Source organism: Parus major, chromosome 1A, assembly GCF_001522545.3.
Source record: "Parus major isolate Abel chromosome 1A, Parus_major1.1, whole genome shotgun sequence".
NCBI classification, from domain to species: domain Eukaryota; kingdom Metazoa; phylum Chordata; class Aves; order Passeriformes; family Paridae; genus Parus; species Parus major.
The window spans coordinates 36,343,969-36,366,673 of record NC_031773.1 but is presented as its reverse complement, the minus strand read 5'-3'; the positions used below and the strand labels follow the sequence as shown (position 1 = coordinate 36,366,673).

General features: G+C 36.8%; 1 protein-coding gene across 1 annotated transcript in view; it reads right to left on the bottom strand.

Moving 5' to 3' along the window:
* The window catches only part of NAV3 (neuron navigator 3), a 506,339-nt gene that overhangs the window by 363,844 nt on the left and 119,790 nt on the right, over positions 1-22,705 (bottom strand). Inside the window, exon 2 of the mRNA XM_015628501.3 lies at positions 13,075-13,479. Within this exon, the coding sequence (XP_015483987.1) occupies positions 13,075-13,146 (72 nt within the window). The 5' untranslated portion in view covers positions 13,147-13,479. The remainder of the gene's footprint in view (positions 1-13,074; positions 13,480-22,705) is intronic.

Here is a 22,705-nt window from a genome sequence, read left to right as displayed (position 1 = left end):
GAAATGAAAATTTTCTACAGAAAGCCTGCCAAAAATCATTGGAAAGATTCCCACTGTTATCTAGAGGTCTGAGTAATTACACTTAGAGTATAACTGTAAAGTATTTTAATGTAAATCCAAGCAGAGTCTAAACCACAAGATTGCCAGCAATACTATAACTCTTTAAAAATTCATGTGTAGCTACTGATTTGATTTTGAAAAACATGATGTTAGACACACCCATGGCACATACCTAGAGCACTTACCAGGATGCATTTGTAGATACAGTACCAAAATATTCACAGACTGTCTTGCAAATATAACAAATGGTACCTGCCCCTTCAATCACTAGCTATGTTATTAAATTGTAAAAATCTTAAACAGCATTAAAAACACACAGAGAAATAATTTTTCAAGCCTAAAATTGGGGTGGGGTGTGGCGTTGTTTACCATGAAGAACTAGCAACCCTTTACGCCTTTTCTTGACAAGAACCCTTGTGGTTCAAGTGGTATACTTCTAGGAGTATCGTGTCCATAGCATTCCCAAGCAAATGCTACAATAAATGAGGAGGAATTAAAATGGACTTCAGCCTACTGAAAAGACATTGACAACCAATATCTCACAGAATCACAGAATATGCTGAGTTGGAAGGGATGCACAAGGATCATCGGGTTCAACTCTCCAGGAGCACAGGACCATCCCCAAGAATCACATCACATGCCTGAGAGCATTGTTCAAACACTTCTGAACTGTCAGGTTTGGTGCTGTGACCAATTCCCTGGGGAGCCTGTTCCAGTGCCCAGACACACTCTGGGTGAAGAACCTTTTCTTGATATCCAGCCTAAACCTCCCCAGACACAACTTCAGGCCATTCCCTCAGGTCCTGTCACAGATCACCACAGAGACAAGATCAGTGTCTGCCTCTCCTTTTCCTCTCAGAAGGATCTCATGATAGGAGAAACAAGTACTTTTTGAAAATATTAAATAGCTGCAGTGGATTTATTTTCCCCCTCAATGGGGCATTAGTTGTTGCTTTATTATTAAAAATCCACCTAAGAGAAAAAATATAAAGATACAAAAGAAAAAAAGAACATACAGTATACATGTGCAGACTATCACCCAGGAGAGTCTTTGGTTTCCCTGCGCAGCTGTCAGAGCAATCAGCTTCAGTCACAGAAAACTCCTTTAAGGGGAGGAAAATAAAAATTAACACCAGCACCCCTCAAACATATGTTGCATGGTTTCCTTTTCATCTCCTTTGAAATTCTATTGTTACCCAGGCAAGCAGCATAGCCAGAGCTGAAAATTTAAGTTTAAAATCTGCGACTCAACTTACCTTTGTAAGAAATTAATTCCTGGAGCACACAGCTCAGAGTCTGTTATGCCAGCTGTTCTACATTAGCAGAATGACAACTCCTCCTTTCTTTCTAGTTGTGACATATCAAGATAACACAAGATTTTTGACAGATCAAATTTGGATTGGCCACAATTATTAGATACATATTATAGAGGAATGACTTGGTTTGCTTTAATCCTTTGATGGAAATATACAGATAAGCAAAGGACAAGAAAAAAACAAAGTGCTGTTAAAGGTATTTTGCATCTCTTTTACTGGCTAATAGTTTGCTTATAGCAATGCTAACCAAAAGCAAACAAAAGGGGAAAGGAAAAGGGATCAAAGAAGACATGCACTATTTTTGCTTATGATGGACTAAAATGAACTCTGAGATCTCCAAAATCACTCTTTCACACTTTCAAATTATAGATCCACTTAGGAATCTGGCTCTTGGGATCATTCTTGTTTATAATGTTTACGTATTGAGCATGGGATAGCATGGAATATTGAACTCCTTTTCTGCAAGAGATGCAAATAAAATCTTGATGCAATGTTAACTCCCAACAGAGAGCTATAGCTCATGAATGTTTCTTTTGTGCATAATTTTGTTGTTTGTTTGGGGTTTTTTGGTATCTGTGTCAATTCTGAAAATCAGCTTGCATTACTGGTGCATTTTTTAAGAACAGAACTCCTCTGGATTTTGAGCCAGAAGTCTCATTTTACAGCAGGACTGGTGCTACTCCAGAGCAAATTGTAACCAATCTCAGTTGTCTACACTCACAAAGGAAAATACTAGGAAAATCCTGTAATTTTCTTCTATTACTTCTACCTTCCATTCCTCTGACTTATCCATTTGGTCATCCTGAAATTATTTCTTTATGTGACCATTTGGAAATACATAGAGAAGTGGCACTGTTGCAGTAGACAATGACAAGAAAGTGCCATCTACTTTAGCTATCACCTAAATGGAACTAATTAAGAAAGCATTCCCCTATCTAATGCACCATCAAACAGGTCCCTGTATTCCTGAGAGCATATTTAGATTACTGCTGGGAAATTAGGATAAAAAAAAGGAGATACAATGCTGTAACAGCTAAGGCATGATAAGTGTTTTAGTGAGCATGACAAAGAAAAAGCCTGTATATTCCTTCTTTTCTGTACACAATCTTCTCCCTCCTCTCTCACACATACTTCTAAATGACATGTGGTTTTGTATAGGAGATCACATTCTACCGAGAAAAAAGACACATTCACCTCTCAGGGATAAATACAAAGGTGGAATCAAGCAAACTGGAAGGTCTTTAAACCAGACAGTTTTTTTTACTATATTCCTACAGCAGCAGCAGAACTGTATCCTGATTCACGACTGAGACTCCACAATGCAAATAAATAGCCATGAGTGCAGCATATTTATTTTAAACACCAGGTAAATATATCTGACTTTCAATATGAAGATCCTAATGCTCTGAGAAAACCCAATGATAAATGATTCAGAAGACCTTTTAATTTTACAGATGAATAAAACTGAATTTAAGCAACTTCCCCGAGGGTATAAAGAAAATTGACAAAGCTAGAAAAGAAACAGACCTTCAGTCCTTTGCTTAAACCTTAACATACATAATCCTTCCTAAAAACAATAATATAACAGCTATCATACAGCAATAGGAATATTACGTTATTAATAAGCTATTGCATAACACCAACAGATAGAAATGATGTTTCACCAAGCTGTCACTGCTGCATTTTAGATATGGAGTATGCTCAGGCTAACTAAACTACTGCCTTCCAGAACTGTGACTAAATATTGATCTGCTACCTTGTATTGGATTTGTGGGGCCAGATTTTGGTAGAGGGGGGCAGTAGGTTTAGAGGGGTGGCTTGTGTTTGTGCATTGTAGTTCCCTTTGTTTTTCATTTACAATGCTAACAATAAATCCAAAGTTGCCTAACCTCTGCATTCAAGCCAAAAATAGCACCTGCTGAAAATTATCTCTTCCAAATTACACATTATGGACACAGTGTTTATATCAGGCAATTTAAAAAAACAACAACAAAAGATTTTTGGCAGCTTCCCCCCAGTCCTCTTTTCTTGGTACAATGCTTCCACCATAGTTACTAATAACTCACTGTCACGGACTTACCAAGCAACTTACTAGTGGCATCAGTGTAGTGATTCAGAGGACCTTTAATCCATGTCAGTCAGATGGCAGAGGGACCAATAGTATTCTAAGGCTACACCTCTTATATCAAGGGCTAAGAGCAACAACCACACTTCTGATTGAGGTAGAGAACACTGATAGGATCTATCAGAGGGAGCAAGTAAACACACAACTCCTCACCACTACCAACAAAAAATCTAATTAAAAAAAAAATTAATAATAAACTTACTACTACAATTGTTTTAAAAGACACCAGAGCCCTCAGCTGTGATTCATGTCCTAAGCACTGCACAAATTTGCACACAGGTCCACAGTGTGATAAAGGCCTTGCACTAAGGATACTATTCTCCAGAAAAACCAAGAAACAAATGGACTATGGAGAAAGAAAAACATTTTCAGATTCAATTACACTAGAGATTTTCCTATGCATTATTGTCCGTGTTACACACACGTATATATTGATATATTCATTTATATATATGCTCAAAATACTTGTACACAAAAGGATGCATGCAGGTTATGCATGTCCATGCATGCTTATTCACACACACAGTTATCTGCATGTTTGTATATGCACATATACTGAAAAAAGTGATAAGCTGAAGTAAGTTGAGCACAGGATAAAGAGAATGAAAACAAAACAGATAGAGGGCCACAAACTTGCAACAAGGATAGAGGGAAGATGACAAGTAAAGAGAATATTCCTGACAGAGAAAGGAGAAAACAACAGTAACAATAAATGGAAAGGAGAAGCAGGGAAAAGAAATAATACCAAAAGCCGAACTAATAAAGACAGCCTGCTGACTTGCATTTCAACTACAGGTTTATTTTTCCATCAAAAATAATAAATGTTAAACTACAGCTAAACAACAGCTTCTTTGCTACAAACTTTTGATATATCCCTGTATTCTGGAGCTGACCCTCACCCTGGTAAAATCTACATTCAGTCACTTAGGTAAAAGTGCCACTAAGAAACATTTCTATGCCCAATACCGAGAATTCTAGAAAACATCAAGGACTTTTAATATCAAAAAGGCATAGGGATTTTGCATACACCAGTGTCTACTGAGATACAATTTTATTACACCTTAACATATTACAAAAATAATATTCTAAGGCTCACTTAACTAACTGTAGAGTATCCAACAACACAACCCACAAAATCTACACATGAAATAGAGGAAACATTGGTATTAAACTCAGTAGCTCTATCAGCTTTTTATTCTCTTCTAGGAAAGAAGATTTCCTCATTTACCTTCAGGAAACAGAGCATAACTATGCTACTTTGTATGTATACACATATTTCAATCAAAATGGATTTGTATGTTCTTGCCAGTAACTAGCTGTGAAAGGAAGGAAGGAAGCAAATGACAACCACTTCCAGAGTACTTCCCTGCCTTTGCATTCTTTTGTGCTTGAGCACTGGAGAAAAGCCAACATCACAACAACCCAGCCATTAAAAAGATAAAAATGAAGCATCTTCCCAGCAGCATTCTTTTAATGGACCGTAGCATGAAGGCACCTTGACACTTCAGGTTAAGGTATAACAAAGCATAATCTTCCATTCTGGTATAATACTCAGACCCTAGAGATTCATATTTGAGGGCTGTGTTGCACTATGGAATTAGTGTGACAAACCAATGCAGCCTTCATAATATACCTTACCCCTAATTCTACAGATTTTGAGGTTTGGAAGGGTTTTCAGATTTATTTCTTTCAGTAAGGATGCAAAAATCCTCATTTGTGAAAGGTAGGCTTTAAATTTTCTATGCATCATTTCTGCATTCATACAACCCTTTTTCATTTTCTCTATTCAGAGTGTGTATTTACATATTGTGTCTAAGAAAACAAGAACTGGTTTAATTTGAGACTACTAATTGTCGTTGGCAATCACTCAATGCTCCACCAGATGATTTTATTCAGAAGCTAAAAGCCACAGTACCCGACAAGGTTGTCCTGTCATATATTGCTTTAGGCTAGGCTTATCTAGAGTGAGTTTAAAAGGTTATTAACTCTGCTCTATAAGCAGACACACAATGCAGTTTCACAAGAAAATTCTTGCTTTAATGTTTATAAAATGCAATCTTAAAAAGATCTTTATATCCCTCCCACAAAGGCACAGTGCAGTACAGCCCCTCACTTGTTTACTTCTGATATAGCAGCAGCAGCAGATGCTTCTCCTTCCAATTTCAAAAAAATTAGCCTTCCAGGGGAATTAGAGAAGCAAATACTAGGACTTCCTTGTGTGACATACAGATTCAACAACATTTACAATGCTTTACTTGCACTGCAATACTGCAGAGATAATTAGGAAGCTGCAGAGTCCTTGACCTGAATATAGGATCCACTTAAATCTCAAGGTAATATTGCAGAATGATTTCAAGAAACTAGCTCAATGCAAATATGGTAAAAATAACAACAACAGTAGGTTTTCTCAACTACTTTGTAATGCAGCAGTGCTTTTCACTTAAAGTAGAAAAATTATCAAAGTGAAAAAAAAACTTTAGTTGCATCCATGTCAACCTTGCTCTAGAGATTTTTGTGTCTCTAAGAGATTCAAATCTAGTCCAGAACTAGAATAAGCAGCAGGTTCAAGTGATTTTTACTTACCTCTTCCATTAATTCTGGCTATTCTTTTATAAGTCTTTATTATATGAAGCCTGTTCAGCATAGTGAAGAGTTCCATAGGAAGTGCAAGTTCAAGGGAAGGGGAACAAGAAAATTGGCATTTCCTCTAAATGCATGGATAAAGAATAATCAGTAAAAATTTAGGAAAATACTTTCAAAATCTGCAAGTAGGACAGCTGAGTGCTAATGCACTCATTATGGAACCTATCACAAAAATGAGATTTCAAGCAGCAGAAAAGTCAAAGCACTTTTTGAAGGTATGATCTTCATGAAGCTTGGTGATAAAAATCGCTAAACAATATCACAGTGCAAGAGAAAGGATCAGCTAGAGGGCCAAGTTCAGATTCTCCACTGTTCACCGTCTCAAGCTTATGGTCCTTCTTAGAAGACAAGAGATAGGACAAGGTTGAAGACTTGTTCAGCATTTCATCCTTGAAATTCATAAGATTTTCCCAGACAATTTCAGGACAAAAGCCGACAAAAAAATAGTATTGAGAACGATTTGAAAAAGAACAACGCTAAGAGCAGGAAAATACTAAATAATAATTACAGTGATTTCCTTGCTTTGCAGTGCCACTGTAGAGAAACAACAACAACAAAAAAGCAAGCTTCATTTACCTGTTTAGCTATTTATTATCATTTAAAATATTCTTTGTACTGGGGCTAATAAGAGCTTTTTTATAAAAAAGTAGGAGCAACAGAAATCAAAAAACAGGATTTATAGTATAAAGCTTTTAGTCTTTTATTTTCATTTATACTTGACATATTTAAACTTTGCAGGTAGATTGTAACCACCAAAGTGTCCTAGCAAATCTTGTATAATCATGAGATACTAATTTCATTAATTTCAGGCTTTTCTGCTTCTTAACCATTGTATCTTATTCCAAATCAGACAAGACACTTAAATCCACCTTTGCATTGTAACTGTTAGAAATTGGAAGATGTCTTTAGCACTAAGTGAAGACCAAGGCCAGTCAGTCTGTGTGTTTTTTCAGTGGGGAGAGGGAGGGAAGTAATCAACCCAAGTGAGAAGCTGCCTCCTCCTCTCAACTCAACTCTGCAGTGTATATCCCAAGCCATGCTGTATACATACATATAGAATAGCATTCATTTCAGTTATCTGATTACACAAAAATCTGCCAGCACTAACAGCTGCAAAGCAGCTGATTGCCTTCCAAACAGGCAGTGATGACATCCTGTACAACTTTTACTTGGTATTCCTGAATAAAAACAAGTTTTATTCAGTTATAAGGCATACATTAACAGCAACAACTATAAGATAAAACTGAAAGTGATTGAGAAGGAAAGCAACCATCTACAAAATGAAGGCATACTAACAAAATATAAAAAAATCAGCCTACCACTACCATTTTAAGAAAATAATTCATTTAATCAGTATTTAATTTCTTAGCTATTTTGGTGCAGCAGTGGAAAGAAATACTTTTCTGTAATCAAGTCTTTCTTGCAAATAGTGGCTGGGGAAGGCAATGAAAAAGTATAAAAGAGAAATATGTACTATCTTATTTATATCACAGTTCTCCAAAAGGAAGAAAAAGCCCTGCTAATATGCAGCAGAGGACATGAGTTTACTTTATAAATTATTAACTGTGGGATTCATATTCCATAAAATTTTATTTAACTCCATTTATTAAGACTGTAAAGGTTGTGTGCTTTTTTTTTTTTTTTAATTTGAACTTCCCTAGCAGTGTGCACAGAATAATTTCAGAAAGTTAGCAGAGTCAGGTGGTGGGGCCCCAGGGAGGTTTGATAGACAGGGAGATAATTCAAGTTGTTCTGCCAAAACTTTCAAAACAAAAAACACATGGAGTATGGAGGGAGAAAGCTTAAGGGAAGGAATGACAGAGGTAATATATGACAAGCTGATATAGAAAAAGCAACTGTAGCTTTATCCCTACAGCCTATTTCTTCTTATCAGCTGTGTTGGCTCTTCTTATCTGTGCCTAATTCTAGGGTATCAAAGTAAAAAAGCAAAAAAAAAAGAACAAATATCTTCCCTCAGCCCTGATGACTCCTCACCATTCCCTTGCTGCAATATTTTTGGTTAAAACACTTGTATCTCCTGAAAAATACCCCACAAAATCCCTGCAGGTTGTGCAATACACAATAGAAGTGAACATTGAGCCTAATGAATCTCTGATTCCTCAGCAGATCTGCAGACCTCCAGTTGTTTGGCAAAGCATCCCCTGACAGACAGATGAGCAGATGGACAAGAACTGCACAGAATGTACATGTATGTGTATATAAGCATAGGAGGGACTGGAGTGCATGAGGATAGAAAGGTCAGAGCAGCCTTGGAGAGAGAAATAAGAACAGAATGAGAGAAATCAACCTTTTTGTTCACATAGCAAGGAACATCATTCAGATCCTAGGTCTTCAAATGAAAATGCACTATTAAACAAGATTAGCAACAACTCTGGCCTGCTCAAGATTTCATGCCATTATTTTACAGAACAATTGTTGGATGACTACAGATTCAGTCATAAAAATGAAAACTGAGGTATGAAAATGGGGAGCACAGACACAGCAGTAGTAGAGTGTTCATAAGAACAAATTACGCTTCTGGCCCAAGCGCCTCATGAGGACGACATCTGATTTTCCTGCAATGCTGTCTCGTGCACTGAATATTGACTAGGACAAAGGAGACAGGGGATGGAGGAACAGTGTGATGTACATGCTGATTATTCCTATTATATCTGTCCCTTCTAAGCCTTCTGTCTTGATCTGTTGTTTTAAAGAATTGCATATCGAGACTGTGTGATGCTTTCAACAGTAAACTATTATTTTACCCTATCAAGCAAAACCTGACTCATTATTGGACTTTCAATTAATCTCCAAATGGATAACAGGGAGATCAGCAAAACATCTAGCATTAGACAAGGCTTGCTTGCTATTCCTGTTAATTAGTTATATTTAATTATTGTCTAATAATAGAGCCTTGGTGTCTATTTGAAAGTCCCTCCAGGTACAGTGGTTCACCTGACTACCAAAAGAAAGACAAGAAACAATGTCATTTGTTCTGAAAACAAGAGAGATTCTTATACTTTCTCATATTTATCTTCAAAGCGTTTATTTGGGGAGGAGGTGGTGGAGTGCTAAAAAACTTTCCTCTGTTTTCATTTGGTGTGGATCTGCCTCTAAACAGAAGAATCAAGGCCTTTTGTCAAGAGAGTTTAAAGGAGATGTGACGAAAAACTATCCCTGTGACCATTCTGGGTGTGCAGAATTCTAAGACATGGACAAGATGTGCAAAGGTGCACAGTCTCCTGTTTCAGAAACAAGAAATCCTGCAAGAATATTACTCCTACTGTATTCTGCATAATGGATTTCAAATCCAGGCACACATCTTCTGGTGTGAGTCAGGACAGGGACTCAGAGGGCTTGTCTGAAACACCCTAGACATTGTGGAACAGAAAGCAGTAAATGAGTTGGCAGACAAAGCAGATATGCCAAGCCTTTAAGGCACAGAGAATTATTGTTACTGGGAAACATTTTGTACATTCCTGTATTTCTGAAACAATTGTAAAGATTTACACATGATCAAGCACATGAACGATACTTGAGGGTACAGCAACCTGTGTTATTTACTTGTGTGCTGCCACACAGACATCTGCAGTCCTGCAGTGAACCACAGCCAGGCTCCCACCCACAGTCTCCAGACCTCAACAGGGCCACAGCAGCAGCAGCATTCTAAGGCTTGGCTTTGCCTGCCTGCAGCAAGCAGGTGTTTTGTGAAGATATGATGTAACATGGATAGTCTGTCAAAGAAATGGTTGCAATGGGACATTTTTGTAAGGAAAACATTAAAATTAAATTACTGGACTAGTCAGGAAATTCTGAATACGCATTTTGAAGATTGGCTAGCATAGACTGTGTATGTGGCAGCAGATTACAAATTGCAATGTTGATTTTGAAAACAGAAGAACCTGTCTGAATGATGAAATAAAGATAGATAAGATAGCCCCTTTCAGGTTTCAAAATGGTAATTTTAAGCAAGTTGCCTAGAGAAATCTGTTATTCAAAAGGCTAGTTTGTGGCTCTCTCTGCCATGTGCTAAAATCATGGACTTGCACACCATATTGTAAACAGAAAAATATGGACCTGCTACTCATTGACATTTCTGTCCTAAAAGCCCTGAGTTTTATCATACTGATTTAATATGGAATTACAGTGTACTATGGAAAGGGCAAACAGACACAGAGACACAGCATTTAACCTGAAATATCTACATGGATGAAACTGTATGGCTGGCACATCAAGCCTGGAGGAAGAAAGGGCTTCTTTTGGACAAAGTTACCATAGACACGTGGTCCTTGGGCAGACAGAAATGATGGACATCCCAGACTGTTCCAGCTCATTCTCAGTTTCCTGAGGCTTTGCATCCAGACAGAAGATTTTGTAGAGGGAAGGCCTATGCCTGTCTTCTGTAAGAGGTCAAATTAATTAATTTAAATGATCTTTCTAAAACCTTTTTCCTCTCTGCACTATTAGCCTACTTCCCTCCTTTCCCCAACACTTAAGCCACAAAAATCAGACTATTACTTCCACATGGCAACCAAAAGCTCTAACTTCATGACTAAGCTTCATCTTCTACTGAGCATCAGCCCAGTGACACATGCTAGTCCCACAAAAATAAACAAGCTATTACCAGAAATCAGTAAAGATGTCATTACATCTTGCAGCTACAGGAAGGATAAGGAACTTGACAGTCCTGCAGCCACAAGAGAAGTATGCACCTATTCAAAATGCAAGTGGTAGCATTTGATGGGTTTTGAGATAAGGAGCATATTTGAGTGTCATACATACTAGCAATATAAAAGTTATTTCAATATAGTTGTTCAGGCCAAAATCCAGACCACAGAAAAATCACCCTATTAGAAAAGTTACATCCTTAAGCACAGTCAGCATTTTTAAAGCTATCTGGAAAGTCTTATATGGAGCCTTTTTCTCAATTTGACTTTTTTCCTAAATTGCTCATGCAGAAAACAGTAACAACAATATATTCTGCAGCAACACAACAGTTGAGTCTTTTCAGAATACAAGAATTTTTTATTTATTGAAAGAGCATAAGGTATCCAAGAAATTCAGCTTGACTCTTGCCTAGTCTGATCCAGTAGTATGCAGCTAAGGCACCCATGTCAGCCAGTAAGTCAGCCAATATTTCCTAAAGTGATAAAATGTAAAATTATCCAAAAATTTGACTTAGAAACAATGCAGGAAAAAGAGCCAAATTACTACTCCTTCTTATGTTTCACCACCTATATATATAAATTATTATTATAAATTATTACAAATCCTTCTTTTTTAAAAATATTAGCCTTCTATAATGATAATAGCATATTAATGATATTCAATTACCACTAAAGACCCCTGAATGAAATTAAAACTAAGAAGACTTCTGTTTATTATCATCACGTTTACTTCTTCAACATCAAACACCGCACAAAAGCAGAGCTCGTTATTAACTGCAGAGCCTTCAGTGGTCATCGCATAATTCTACAGATGAAGAAAATATCTACAGACTTGCTCAAAGAAAAGATTTGACCTTGAGGTACAACAGATCCTCTTTGAAACAAACCTTCTCCTCCTAAGCAATCCAAAGAGCTAGTGTCTAAGAGTGAATCTGCAGGTATTAGACATGAAGGGAAAAAATTCTTTTGAAATAAGAGGGGGGTTAGAGGAAAAGGGGACTCGAGCATACTGGGTTCCAGGTCACTTAACAATGGTTCAGAAAACTGTTCACCAGATGGGGAGAATTAACGCTAACATTTCTTAGCTTTTCTTTTGTGCCACAGAAGGGTAGGAATTATGAAATGGAGAAAATCCCATGTTGTAAACTAATTACCTTTTATCATATACCTCTCTCTCTTCTCCATTACAAAAAAAATGCTCAAAGGTTGAATATATTTTATGTAAAAATTTCATCATGTGTGTTATCACAGTATATTTCCTACAATTCCCTGCACTTTAGAGGGTTATTTGCTGTGACTGAAGGACTTAGATTAACACATACAAATCTCAGGGACACTTAAACCAAGTATTTGATTTTATAGGACTTAAAAATGATCCAAGCCAGAAGCATGTATCGCAATAATGAAACACATAACCTGCACTTCAATACATTATTTGGGCAGTCCCACTGAACCTATGCAATAACTCAAAGAGGCCAGTAAATCTCACTTCAAAGCACTGTATGAAGCACACCACAGCCTCAGATGCTACATCAGATCATAATCTCTCTGGTGGTTGCCAATCAGTGCAGGAACCTTGGAACCCAGGCAAAAAGAAAACTGGAGCATTTTGAACTTTTAATAAATTAGACATTGAGAAAGCCCACAAAACAAAGTAAGCAAAAAGTTTTTTTTCAAGGAAAGGCCATTAATGTAATACCAAAAGACCAATAAAGCATGGGTCCTTCTATTATACTCTAAAAGCTTAAGACATCAAATTGAGGATTATAAAATAAGCATTAGACATATTTCTAGATCATAGTATGAGTAAGTAAAAGACATGAACTAGGAAAGTGAGGTTTTTAGGACAGTCTGTTTCAGAAGTGGGATTTCTGAAAGAACTTCCCATACTATGGAAGCATGAATTTACATGCTTAAACTGCCTTAGATACTGATGGATAAAAATTTAACAATACATTATCCAGAACTATGTGTAGAACAGAATGAAAAGGGTCTACCCATGCATCCAAAGTTAAAAACAAAGATCTCACCCTGTCTCATCAGCCAAAAGGCTGATGTCAGACTCTTCCTTCAGATCAGCTGATGTACAGGTTTTGACAGACAGCTTGCTAAACAAATTCAGGGAGTTTTCTGTACTGCAATATCATGTGAGCATAGCAGGCTACTTTATCCTCAAATGTACACTCATTTCCAGTTTACAGAAAATCATCAAAGAGTTTTGCAAGTCATTCAAATATAATTAAGCAATTAAAAATAATCTTACCTTCTTTTGATCTTCTAGTTTATGACTTACTGGATTCCTTCCATGCTTGTTCATCTCTGAAGATAAATCCATCACATTCACTACTTGCCCTTCAAAATGAAATCGGTTCAGCAATGCAGCAAACTAATCCAAAAAACAGGGGCTACCAACACAGAAACATGGTGCTTTTTTCCATCACACACCATCTCTGAACATCAATGATTTGGAGAAATGACTAAGAAATGCATTGATTGAGCTGAGGAAAACTTTGCAGTTCACTCTTGAGACTTTCCAAATCACCATAGCGTTTTTAAAAGCTGATGCTTGAGAAGAGAAATATTCATCTACCACTTTTAACTCCAACTGCTATCTGTATCTTTCTTCACGGGTTTCCATTTTACAGGAGATTACATCCTGACTGTGGACCTGTTGAGATAAAAAAAAAAAAATCATCAAGATTGATTTACAGTTTTCCATCACTCTTTTTAACTGATTATTGGGTACAGATCCATTAGGTGTGTGTGTAGATTTTGTGTGGTTTTTGTCTTCATGGTTTTGGTTTGGGTGGACTTCTTCTTTTGGTTGGTTGGTTTTGGTCTGGTTTTCTGGGTTTTTTTGTTTGTCCTTGTTGTATTTGTGTTTGTTTGTTTGTTTTTAAGTGGTTCTGGAGTCTCATTAGTACTTGAAATGTGCTAAAGAATGAGTACTGCTCATTTAGTAGGATGAAGTAATATATGGTGCCATTCATTCCCCTCTACATCACTCTGAGCACACAGAATATTCACTGAGAACAGGTCAGTGAATTTCAGATATCAAAGCAAAGGAAAAGTTCTAGGAAAGAGAAAAGCAAAGACTATTTGTCTACAATACAAAAACACTACATTAAAAATGGTCCAAGAAATGCTCCTTAAAATGCCAAGTCACACCCCTAAGCTTTCTTATTGTGATCCAGTTACAAAATAGGAGAAAGGCACAAGGGTGAGATAAACCCAACAATGAGACAAAATCAAGAGAGCAATATTGATACAAAGAAGCACTGATAGCATAGTACCCTGTGAGATACAATTTCTTCCCCTGGCTGCAGAGTGCTCCAATAAGAAATAAAATTGTAGTTATTCTCAACGCCACAGCATTTATCTTGTTTATCCTCACATGCAGTAGAACATGATAGCAATAAAGGAGTAATCAAGCAATAAGGACAAGTCCTTTACAAAAATAACTAGAAACAAACAGAAGATGCATTTGCCTTGGGAAATCAGAGGAATGAAAACAATTGTACAATAAGCTACGGTATGAGAGAACACATACCCAGATATCTTGTTACTCAGACACTACTTTAGCCTGATCCATCTTACCTTAGAATCAAATGAATTTTCCTTGCTATTCTACCTTTTGAGAATCACCTCCTTTTGCAGATATAGCAGTGTATTGCAAACACACTCACCAAAGGAAACTCAAATGTTTAGAGACCATTTTTCTGTTCATTATTTAGAGTATCCTGGGGAAAGCTGGTGAAATAAAAAACAAGACTAAGGTGTTAACTGCCCATAAAATAGAAAGCAGTGATTAAAACTATGCTGTTAAAATCTTCCATAAACTTAGGATTTTATTGGATTAAGAAGCAGACCAGATTCAATAGCATACTATAACCCTCCCAAGCACACATACCTTTTCTCACCCTGTTTCCACAGAATCTGAAGCACAGCAGGACAGAGCCAGATATCACCATAAGGTGCAGCCTATTCCCACCCCCACCTGTGATTTCCCACATTTGGCAGTTTCACAGATCCACAGAATACACAAAACCATAATGCCAGGATGCAGGAAGATGAAACATGAGATACTGCTGCAGGGATCAACATCTGGATTCATGCTTATAACAATTGTAAAGCCAAGATAAGTCAAAACCAAGCTCTTAAAACCCAGCAGTTTCTCTGGTTCATTTCATGGTCAGACATGTGAATTATATTACTTCCCATGCCTGGCAATTATACTATCTAGGCAATTAAGCTATTCTGTGGAACTACATGGTGTTTTCAAGCCAAAGTTGGACAGAATGCAAATAATTTTGTTTGGACTGCCCTCATTACTTTTAACATGCAAAGCACAGGGTGGCAATTCCTGCTCATTCCATTCAGCACATTGTTCCATGGTCTTCAGCCTTTTCAACATAAACAGCTGTAATTAAATGCTCTTGGCTGGCAATTCTTCTTTCTTTTTTTTATTACAGTGGAACAAAATTTATTATTCAATATTATACACTGATATTTAACATGCACAGTCACAGAATAAAATATCCAGAGTTCTAGATAACATGATGATCACACACTAAATGATACATTATTTTTAAGTCACCCACAAATATAAAAGTCAAGGTGAGTTAGAACTTTTTTACCATTTTATTTTCTTAACAGACACAAAAAAGTCATTCAATAACAATTTCTAATAATCAAATACTTATAGCAAAATTGTCTTCCAGATGCATTTAACACTGCAAGCACAGGCCTAAAGGAAGTGGAGCAAGCTATCCAAGCCAGGAACATCCTTAGACTTTCTTGCTAAACAACACAATGAGGAAAACACTATGTGGAAATTACTATGAGGGGCTTAGGGGAGGGAGCTTCATAACTTCCTCCTCTAGAGAAACAATGGAAAGCATTCTGGGTGATGAAGATTCTGGGTTAAGTACCACAAATACTTGCCTAAATTCAAGTGGACTTAAGTCAGGTGAACTGTGTCTGAAATAACTTCTACTTCACTGTGAGCTACAGGTTACTGATGGACTAGTGGTGAACAACCCCAGAATACATCCTGAGAATTAACCAGCATTATCTTTTCTATACTGCCCTTATTATCAACATAGATAGTTCTTGAAAATTTTACACTGACAGGATTTTCAGAAAACAACCAGAATCCTCAAGCTCCCAGGCCTCTTCCATGTACTAGTAGTAGCACTAGTAATAATACTAATACTAATACTAATTTCCTATAAGTGGCACAATCACTAAATATTTGGTGGAAGCTAACACATATTTTTACAATCTGGATGTTGTAAATCAACCTGGTTGAGGAGAACATTCAGGTAGGGTGAGTTGTAAGCAACTACTATTTTAGTCAGTTCTTATGATTCTACAAAATCTACATAGAAAAAGTTGCTGTACAGCCATAGGAAAAATTTACCAAATGAGTTTTTTTCTTAGGCTTCTTCCCATTGTCAGTGGCCTTCAGACGTATTAGAAGTCCATGACCACATAAGGACCTGAAGAACACATAACAACCACACTGCTCTGTGGTTGTTGTTATTGGCAAGGGTGGAGACAAGTGGCTATGTTAGAGACCCAACAGATTACTTTCTTTTCCAAAATCCTCTTGCACCCACATGGACAGTCTCAATTTTTGCCATGGCATTAAAGCAATTTTAAGACAGGTCTAGGTATAAAACTATGACTGTAACTTGTATATTTCAAATTTTCTGGTTTGTTTACAGGACAAGTCTACTGAATTGCATCCTGGGTATTATCAGCTGCACTGATAATGGTTTATGCTTAATAGAGTTATGTTTTTATTAAAGAATTTCTGGATATGCTGATAGGAGATGTCATGCAAATTTTAGAAGGACACAACAGCAATTTTCAGTACTAATTCCTCATTAAAATGGAGCTTCTAGTTTATGTGCAGTTATACCAGGGAATTTGGGGATGGGAGGGAGAACAAACTGAGGACAATACCCATTTACCTGTTTCAGACACAACAGTTTGTATGCCAGGACCAAAAGCAAGTGCCATCTGTAAATCTCAGTGTACAGCTAGAGCAAATCCCAGATACAAACCAGCCTTTGCTCTTGCCCATCAGTGTTCCCAGGGATGGCAGCTTGGCTGAGAGAAATGGTGGAGAGTGTCAAGACTATGCCTCCCTTGAGAATGGCAATGGGGCACATCTTGTGCAAGGCGTGCTTCTGCCCCACTGTCCTTCAGGTTGATAAGGCTTACCACTAACATTCTGCAAAATTATTCAGCTTCACATTGAAGATAGGCAGGTCAGGAATATCAGGAGTATGACTTCCATACTTGACATGATTCTATGAATCTTCTAGGTGACGTGGCACCCCAGTATGGCTCTAATAACTTACTCACAGCAATAGTTTCACAATGGCCTTAAAAAATATCCAACCATGAAAGCTTCTTATCTTTCTTTGTAGTCTTTTCCCACAGGGAGAAAGCATTAAGGTTCTCTTTATGGGTCTAACTTCAAACATTATGATCAGGCACACAAAGAGTTATCAGAAAAAGAAGATGATGTTGACTCTTGGAGGATTTGAGAGCGATGCCAGGGAACATTGCTTTTAGCCAGCATTCAGAATAAGAAGCCAGTATCTGTTCTCTGCACACACATATGATAGAAGTGCCATAGAAAGGCTTGTCTGCACCAGATAAAAGCAGTCTGGGAAGGCAGCTGGTGAGCCAAAAACATATCTCTAAGCACTGAGGCTTGCCTACAGAATTATTTATTCTGATACAAAATGAATTATCCTCCAAACACATGCCTGATTCACAGCAATACAAAAAGCTGCAGTGTTTACATCTCTTTTTAATCAATGTAATGGTTTTTACTTAGATAAAGTGACCCCATAAGGACAAGTCTAGAAATATTTCCTTTATTAAGTGCATGTGTGGCTGAAATATTTGTATTATTTCTGCAAATGGTGTCACGTAATCCTCTGCATTTCTTCATAGGGCAAAACTCCTCTTCAGTACAGAATTCTATGTGGAGCCACCACATTAATAGTGAGGATAGAATTACAATTGTTTGCATTGTTCCTAGCTCTAGTCAATGCATATTAAAACATTTATTTTCTGATTTGTATGGATTAAAGAAAAAGATAAAGGGTGATCTAATATTTACATCCTTGCAATGCTTTTCTGCTAAGCAGGACGCAAATTGCCTCAAAATCATCAAACTGAATGCACAAATTAACACTGGTGCACAGAATGAATTAGAAAAAATGAATTCAAAATCATATGTATATATATATTCACACACATTTATATGAGACTGTTCTATTCTCAGAAACCATAGTTATAAATGCTACAGCAACTCAAATCTTTTTGTTTTTTTCACATTGTTTTTATCTTACATAGCAACCTCCATCAAACAGACTGAATCCTCTATACAGAATTTAGAGCTGCTATTACATGATAATTTTATTTTAGGCTTGGAACCTGTACCAGACAGGAATTCCTTCTCTGTTCCATCATCCAATTCTCTTGCCACTGACTATCAGAGATAAAGAAGCATAAGAAAATCTATTTTTAAGAGATAGTCCAGTCTAGCCTTTTACATGATGTCTCCTAAAGATTTGTTGTAAGGGATGACAGTTTTGTTGCATGCACAGTACTCTGTGCCAAGATACATAACTGAGCATCAGACTTAAATGATATTTGGTTATCTCACCCAGAACTGCCCTGCTACATATTCAATCTCTTAAGAGTTTCTATGAAATAACTACATTTCACTGTGCCTTACAGCACTTCTGCAGACATGCTGCAAAGAACAAATTCCACCTTATATCAATTCTACCTCTAGTTTCAGTGGGATATTTCTCCATTTCTGTCCAAACTTGTTTTGAATGTTCCTCTGTACTACTCAAATTGATGAAAATAGTATGGTGTAGCTTTTCTATTTCTAATGTTTGAGAAACAATAGGAAGAATTAATATTCCTTATTTATTTACATGGTAAAAACCCTGCAATATTGTATTATTTTTTATAGCACTGCACATATAAAAAAAGAGCTGCCCTGAATAATAAGACAAATATTTTCCAAAACCTACCAAAACCCTGGATGGGATATGAGAAAGAAAGACAACACTGAAGTGGAAATGAAGAGGAATATTGAAAGCATATTCTCATATTCTAAATATACAATAGAAAGAGTAAGCAAGAAAATACAATTAAATCCAACAATGCAAGTACACCTATATGGATGTTAAATTGCTCTGACCCATTAACCAAAGCAGTCTCTTTATGTAAGAAAACTATTTATGAGGCTCATGAGAAAGAGGAAGGCTAATCAAAAAGAGCAGAGAGCTCACATACCTTTGAAATTTTGTTTCCTAGGGAGCTATTAAGCCTTCATTTCTCTTGCTTTTAAGTTTTGATTGGCATGCTGAAAAAAGATGCAGCTGACCTGTGTCTGAGCAGTGGCTGATCTTCTGGGAGTTTTAATCATTTACAGCTATTGTTCTAACCAGATTGCCAAGACATAAAAAAATCCCAGAAAAATTGTGAAACACTTTTTTCAGTGCACTTTACAAAATTTCCAGGAAGAGAAAGGCCTTGGACTTTGGGAAGTTGATATATGGTAGCTCTATGGAGACTAATAGATCTGGTACATTGCAATACCCCATGTTAAAACTTTGCTACCATCCATGAATGGAAAGCAGCCCAAGGAGAGGTGTTTTCTCTGTGTATATAGGCTGTGAATATGACAAACAGGAGCACATGCAAAGTTTCACATATGTTGCTATTTTGAGCAATTTACATATTCAAAATACAAAAACACACAATGAAGGGTTGCCAGTTACTCTTACATGAAACACCAAAAGCCACCTCCCCTACTCTACTGGAAATAAGAACTTGCACTCCCCAACTTGATAAATCTAAGTTCTTGAAACTTAAGAATACCATTAAATTACACAGCCTCTCTTGATCTGTCAAGACTTGCTAAATAACTCAATTGGATAAAAGATTCAGCTGCATTTGCAGAAAAATTTTAACTCAATGCCTGGTACAAGTAATGAAGCTAAAAATCTTACCTATGCTCACAGACACTTCACAGCTGCTTCAAAAGCTGCCAATTAATTCTTTCAGTATTTGTTTAGTGGCAGCCTTTAAAGGTGAACCTCATGCTCATCACAAGAAATTATATATAGGTGCTGATCAAACATTGCAAACAGTGCTCTGTTACCTCAGTATTCAATCCATGTCCAGACCACTCTCCTGCAATTAAGTCAATTGATCCAAGTAAATATGTGGCTGAAAAAACAACTCCTAGAGACTGCAAAGCAGAGAGATAACTGACAAAATGAGACTGCTGATTAGGGTTGGGGGAAAGAGATAAAGAGAGGGGGGAAAGGGGGATGCAAAAGGACTATAAATATTTTTACAGAAAGAGCCAAGTGACAAAAAAATATTTCAAATATTTGAAGACAAAAAGCTTCAGTAGGGGGTGCTGTCTTAATCGTGAAGCAAAAAGATCACCTTTGATGGTAGAAGTCTGTCCTCACAATCACGTCACCACAAACTAGTTTAAATTTGGGCTGGGAAAGACCTTCTGGGTAAATTGCTTCCTGGTCTGCCAATGCAGAATACATTACTTCATTGTATTTTCTATTTATTCTGGTATTATGCTAAACTCCCAAGTGACACAGCTCACAGTGCTTACCACATGAGAATGTTAAACAGGCCAATAGAAAAGAATCATCTAAGAAGTTTCTCAAAATATGGGTATATTGACTTAAAATTTAAGCTGAATTTTACATTCTTCAAGAAATTTGTACCAATATTTACCAATGCAAATAATTGCTCACTCTCTATATTTTTATTTACTGATTGTAACCTCACCATTTGGAACACATTAAAAATCTTTTATTAATACAAGTATCTAAGCAAACTCTGATTTTTGACTTATCTTAGGTCTCAGTCCACTCAAGTGAAACTAAAATAGACCTTGAGAGTACCACATATACAACTGCATTTTAAGCTATCAAGCACTATATCAGCTGATCCCAAGAGTCTCAAAGATGGAAGTCCATTCAAGGGTTAAAAGAGCTTTAACTGACAATAACATGGACTGGAAATACAGGAATACCTAGACAGTCCTACTGAAAATGTAGAACTGAAAAGGGTTTGAGGTAACATGTAGGAAATAATTGTTATAGGAAATTTAAGGCCTTTGTGTCTACCTAGACCAGATGTTCACTCATTAATGCCTAAATTATGTCTCAAGACAATAATGTACTCAAAGAACAATGTCACACTCCAACTGTAAAGAGATTTGCATCACTGGGTATACCAAACTACTCAGTGTCTGTGAGACAATCTCAAGTGGGATTCATCTGAATAGACAATGTTGCCTAAGTCTAAAATCATGGCTTGGTGGTCTCTCTGTAGTTTGAGAAAATAAATAGGCATTTTTAGAATGGAATTCTTCTCATCCAAACTAGCTGAGATGAATCATGACCTAGAGGAATCATGACCTAAATGGCTTAAGAATGTACAGACTTTTGCTGCATGTATGAAATCAGGTGAGAGGAATCATTTCCTTCAAGCGACACATCTTAAGGGATAGAATATGTGAGGCTCATACATTCAAACACATGTTAGGAAGCCATTAAAAAAAAATAAAATAAAATAAAAGCTCAAAACCTGAAAAACAAACGAAGCCTAAACATCTGATCAAGCCCTACTGGAATAATCCCACACAAATAATCAGTATCTATCTCTTCATTCCAAGTGGATGTGAAGATCAACGGATTTTACTGCTTTGTAACAGGTGAAAATGCTGTCACAATAAAAGTGAGCTACTCTAGGGGAAATCAGAATCTGCTCCTGTCACAAAAAGTTGCCTACAATTATACCTCTTCTTTCTTGAAAGTTTAATGTTGACTTGGCAGATAGTTGTCAATAGTCTCACAAAAATTTACTGATTTATTTTAAGTACAAAAGGCACAAATACACCTCAAGTACTTCAAATTTTGTCATGTTTTTCATTTTTTTATGCTAGAGAAAATGTATTCTGTAGCTACTCAAGTCAACAATAAACCTTGTTGTTGTGGTTTAGGAATGATACTCTCTAATTTAGTCCTGCTAAAACCATTCTGCACTTGCTTTCCTCTCCCCCTGCAAGTGGGAGCACAAAAGGCATAGATCATGGGTTGATCTAAGAACCATTTACTAGAAAGAGCAATGAGACAAGAAAATTAACAGTAACAGCAACAGTACTAACAGGAAAAGGTGTAAGACAAAGCAAGGATTTACAAAGAAAGCCAGCAACAGTAGACAGTAATCAAATACCAGTTAGCTCTTCCCCATGATATTTTCTCCCACTGGAAGGAACATCATTCTCAAAAGCAAGAGAGAGACCCTTTTCCCAACCCCAGGCAATGACTGTGAGATAATACAGAAAAACCTCCTAGGTCATAAAACCTCATAGCTCTTCAGCTACTGCAAAAAATTAACTCTGTCCTGGCCAAAAGTAGGACACTCATGAAGACAAAAAGTAGGCCTTTCACTGTTTTCTTTTAAACCTTTGAAACAGCTTTGAGAGTTTATTTGCCTCTCAATATGCAGAACATTTTTTTGACACAGTCTTTTCTTAGCAGACATGGCTTGGCCTATTTCTGGAATATAACACTGATGATCTCTTTATCGCGTCATACAAGTTATTTGTCCTGAATAAATAACAATAACTGGGACAATCTTATGACTTCTACCTGTGTAAATACCACTCCTTAGATCTGAGTAACATGGATCCCTGACCTAGCTACAAGTTCCCTCCTCACCCATATCCTGTGCTTATATTTAGAGATTCTATGATTCTTTGTCACACAGTGAGATTAAAGAAATTTAAATCAGTCTTGGTTTGCAACATG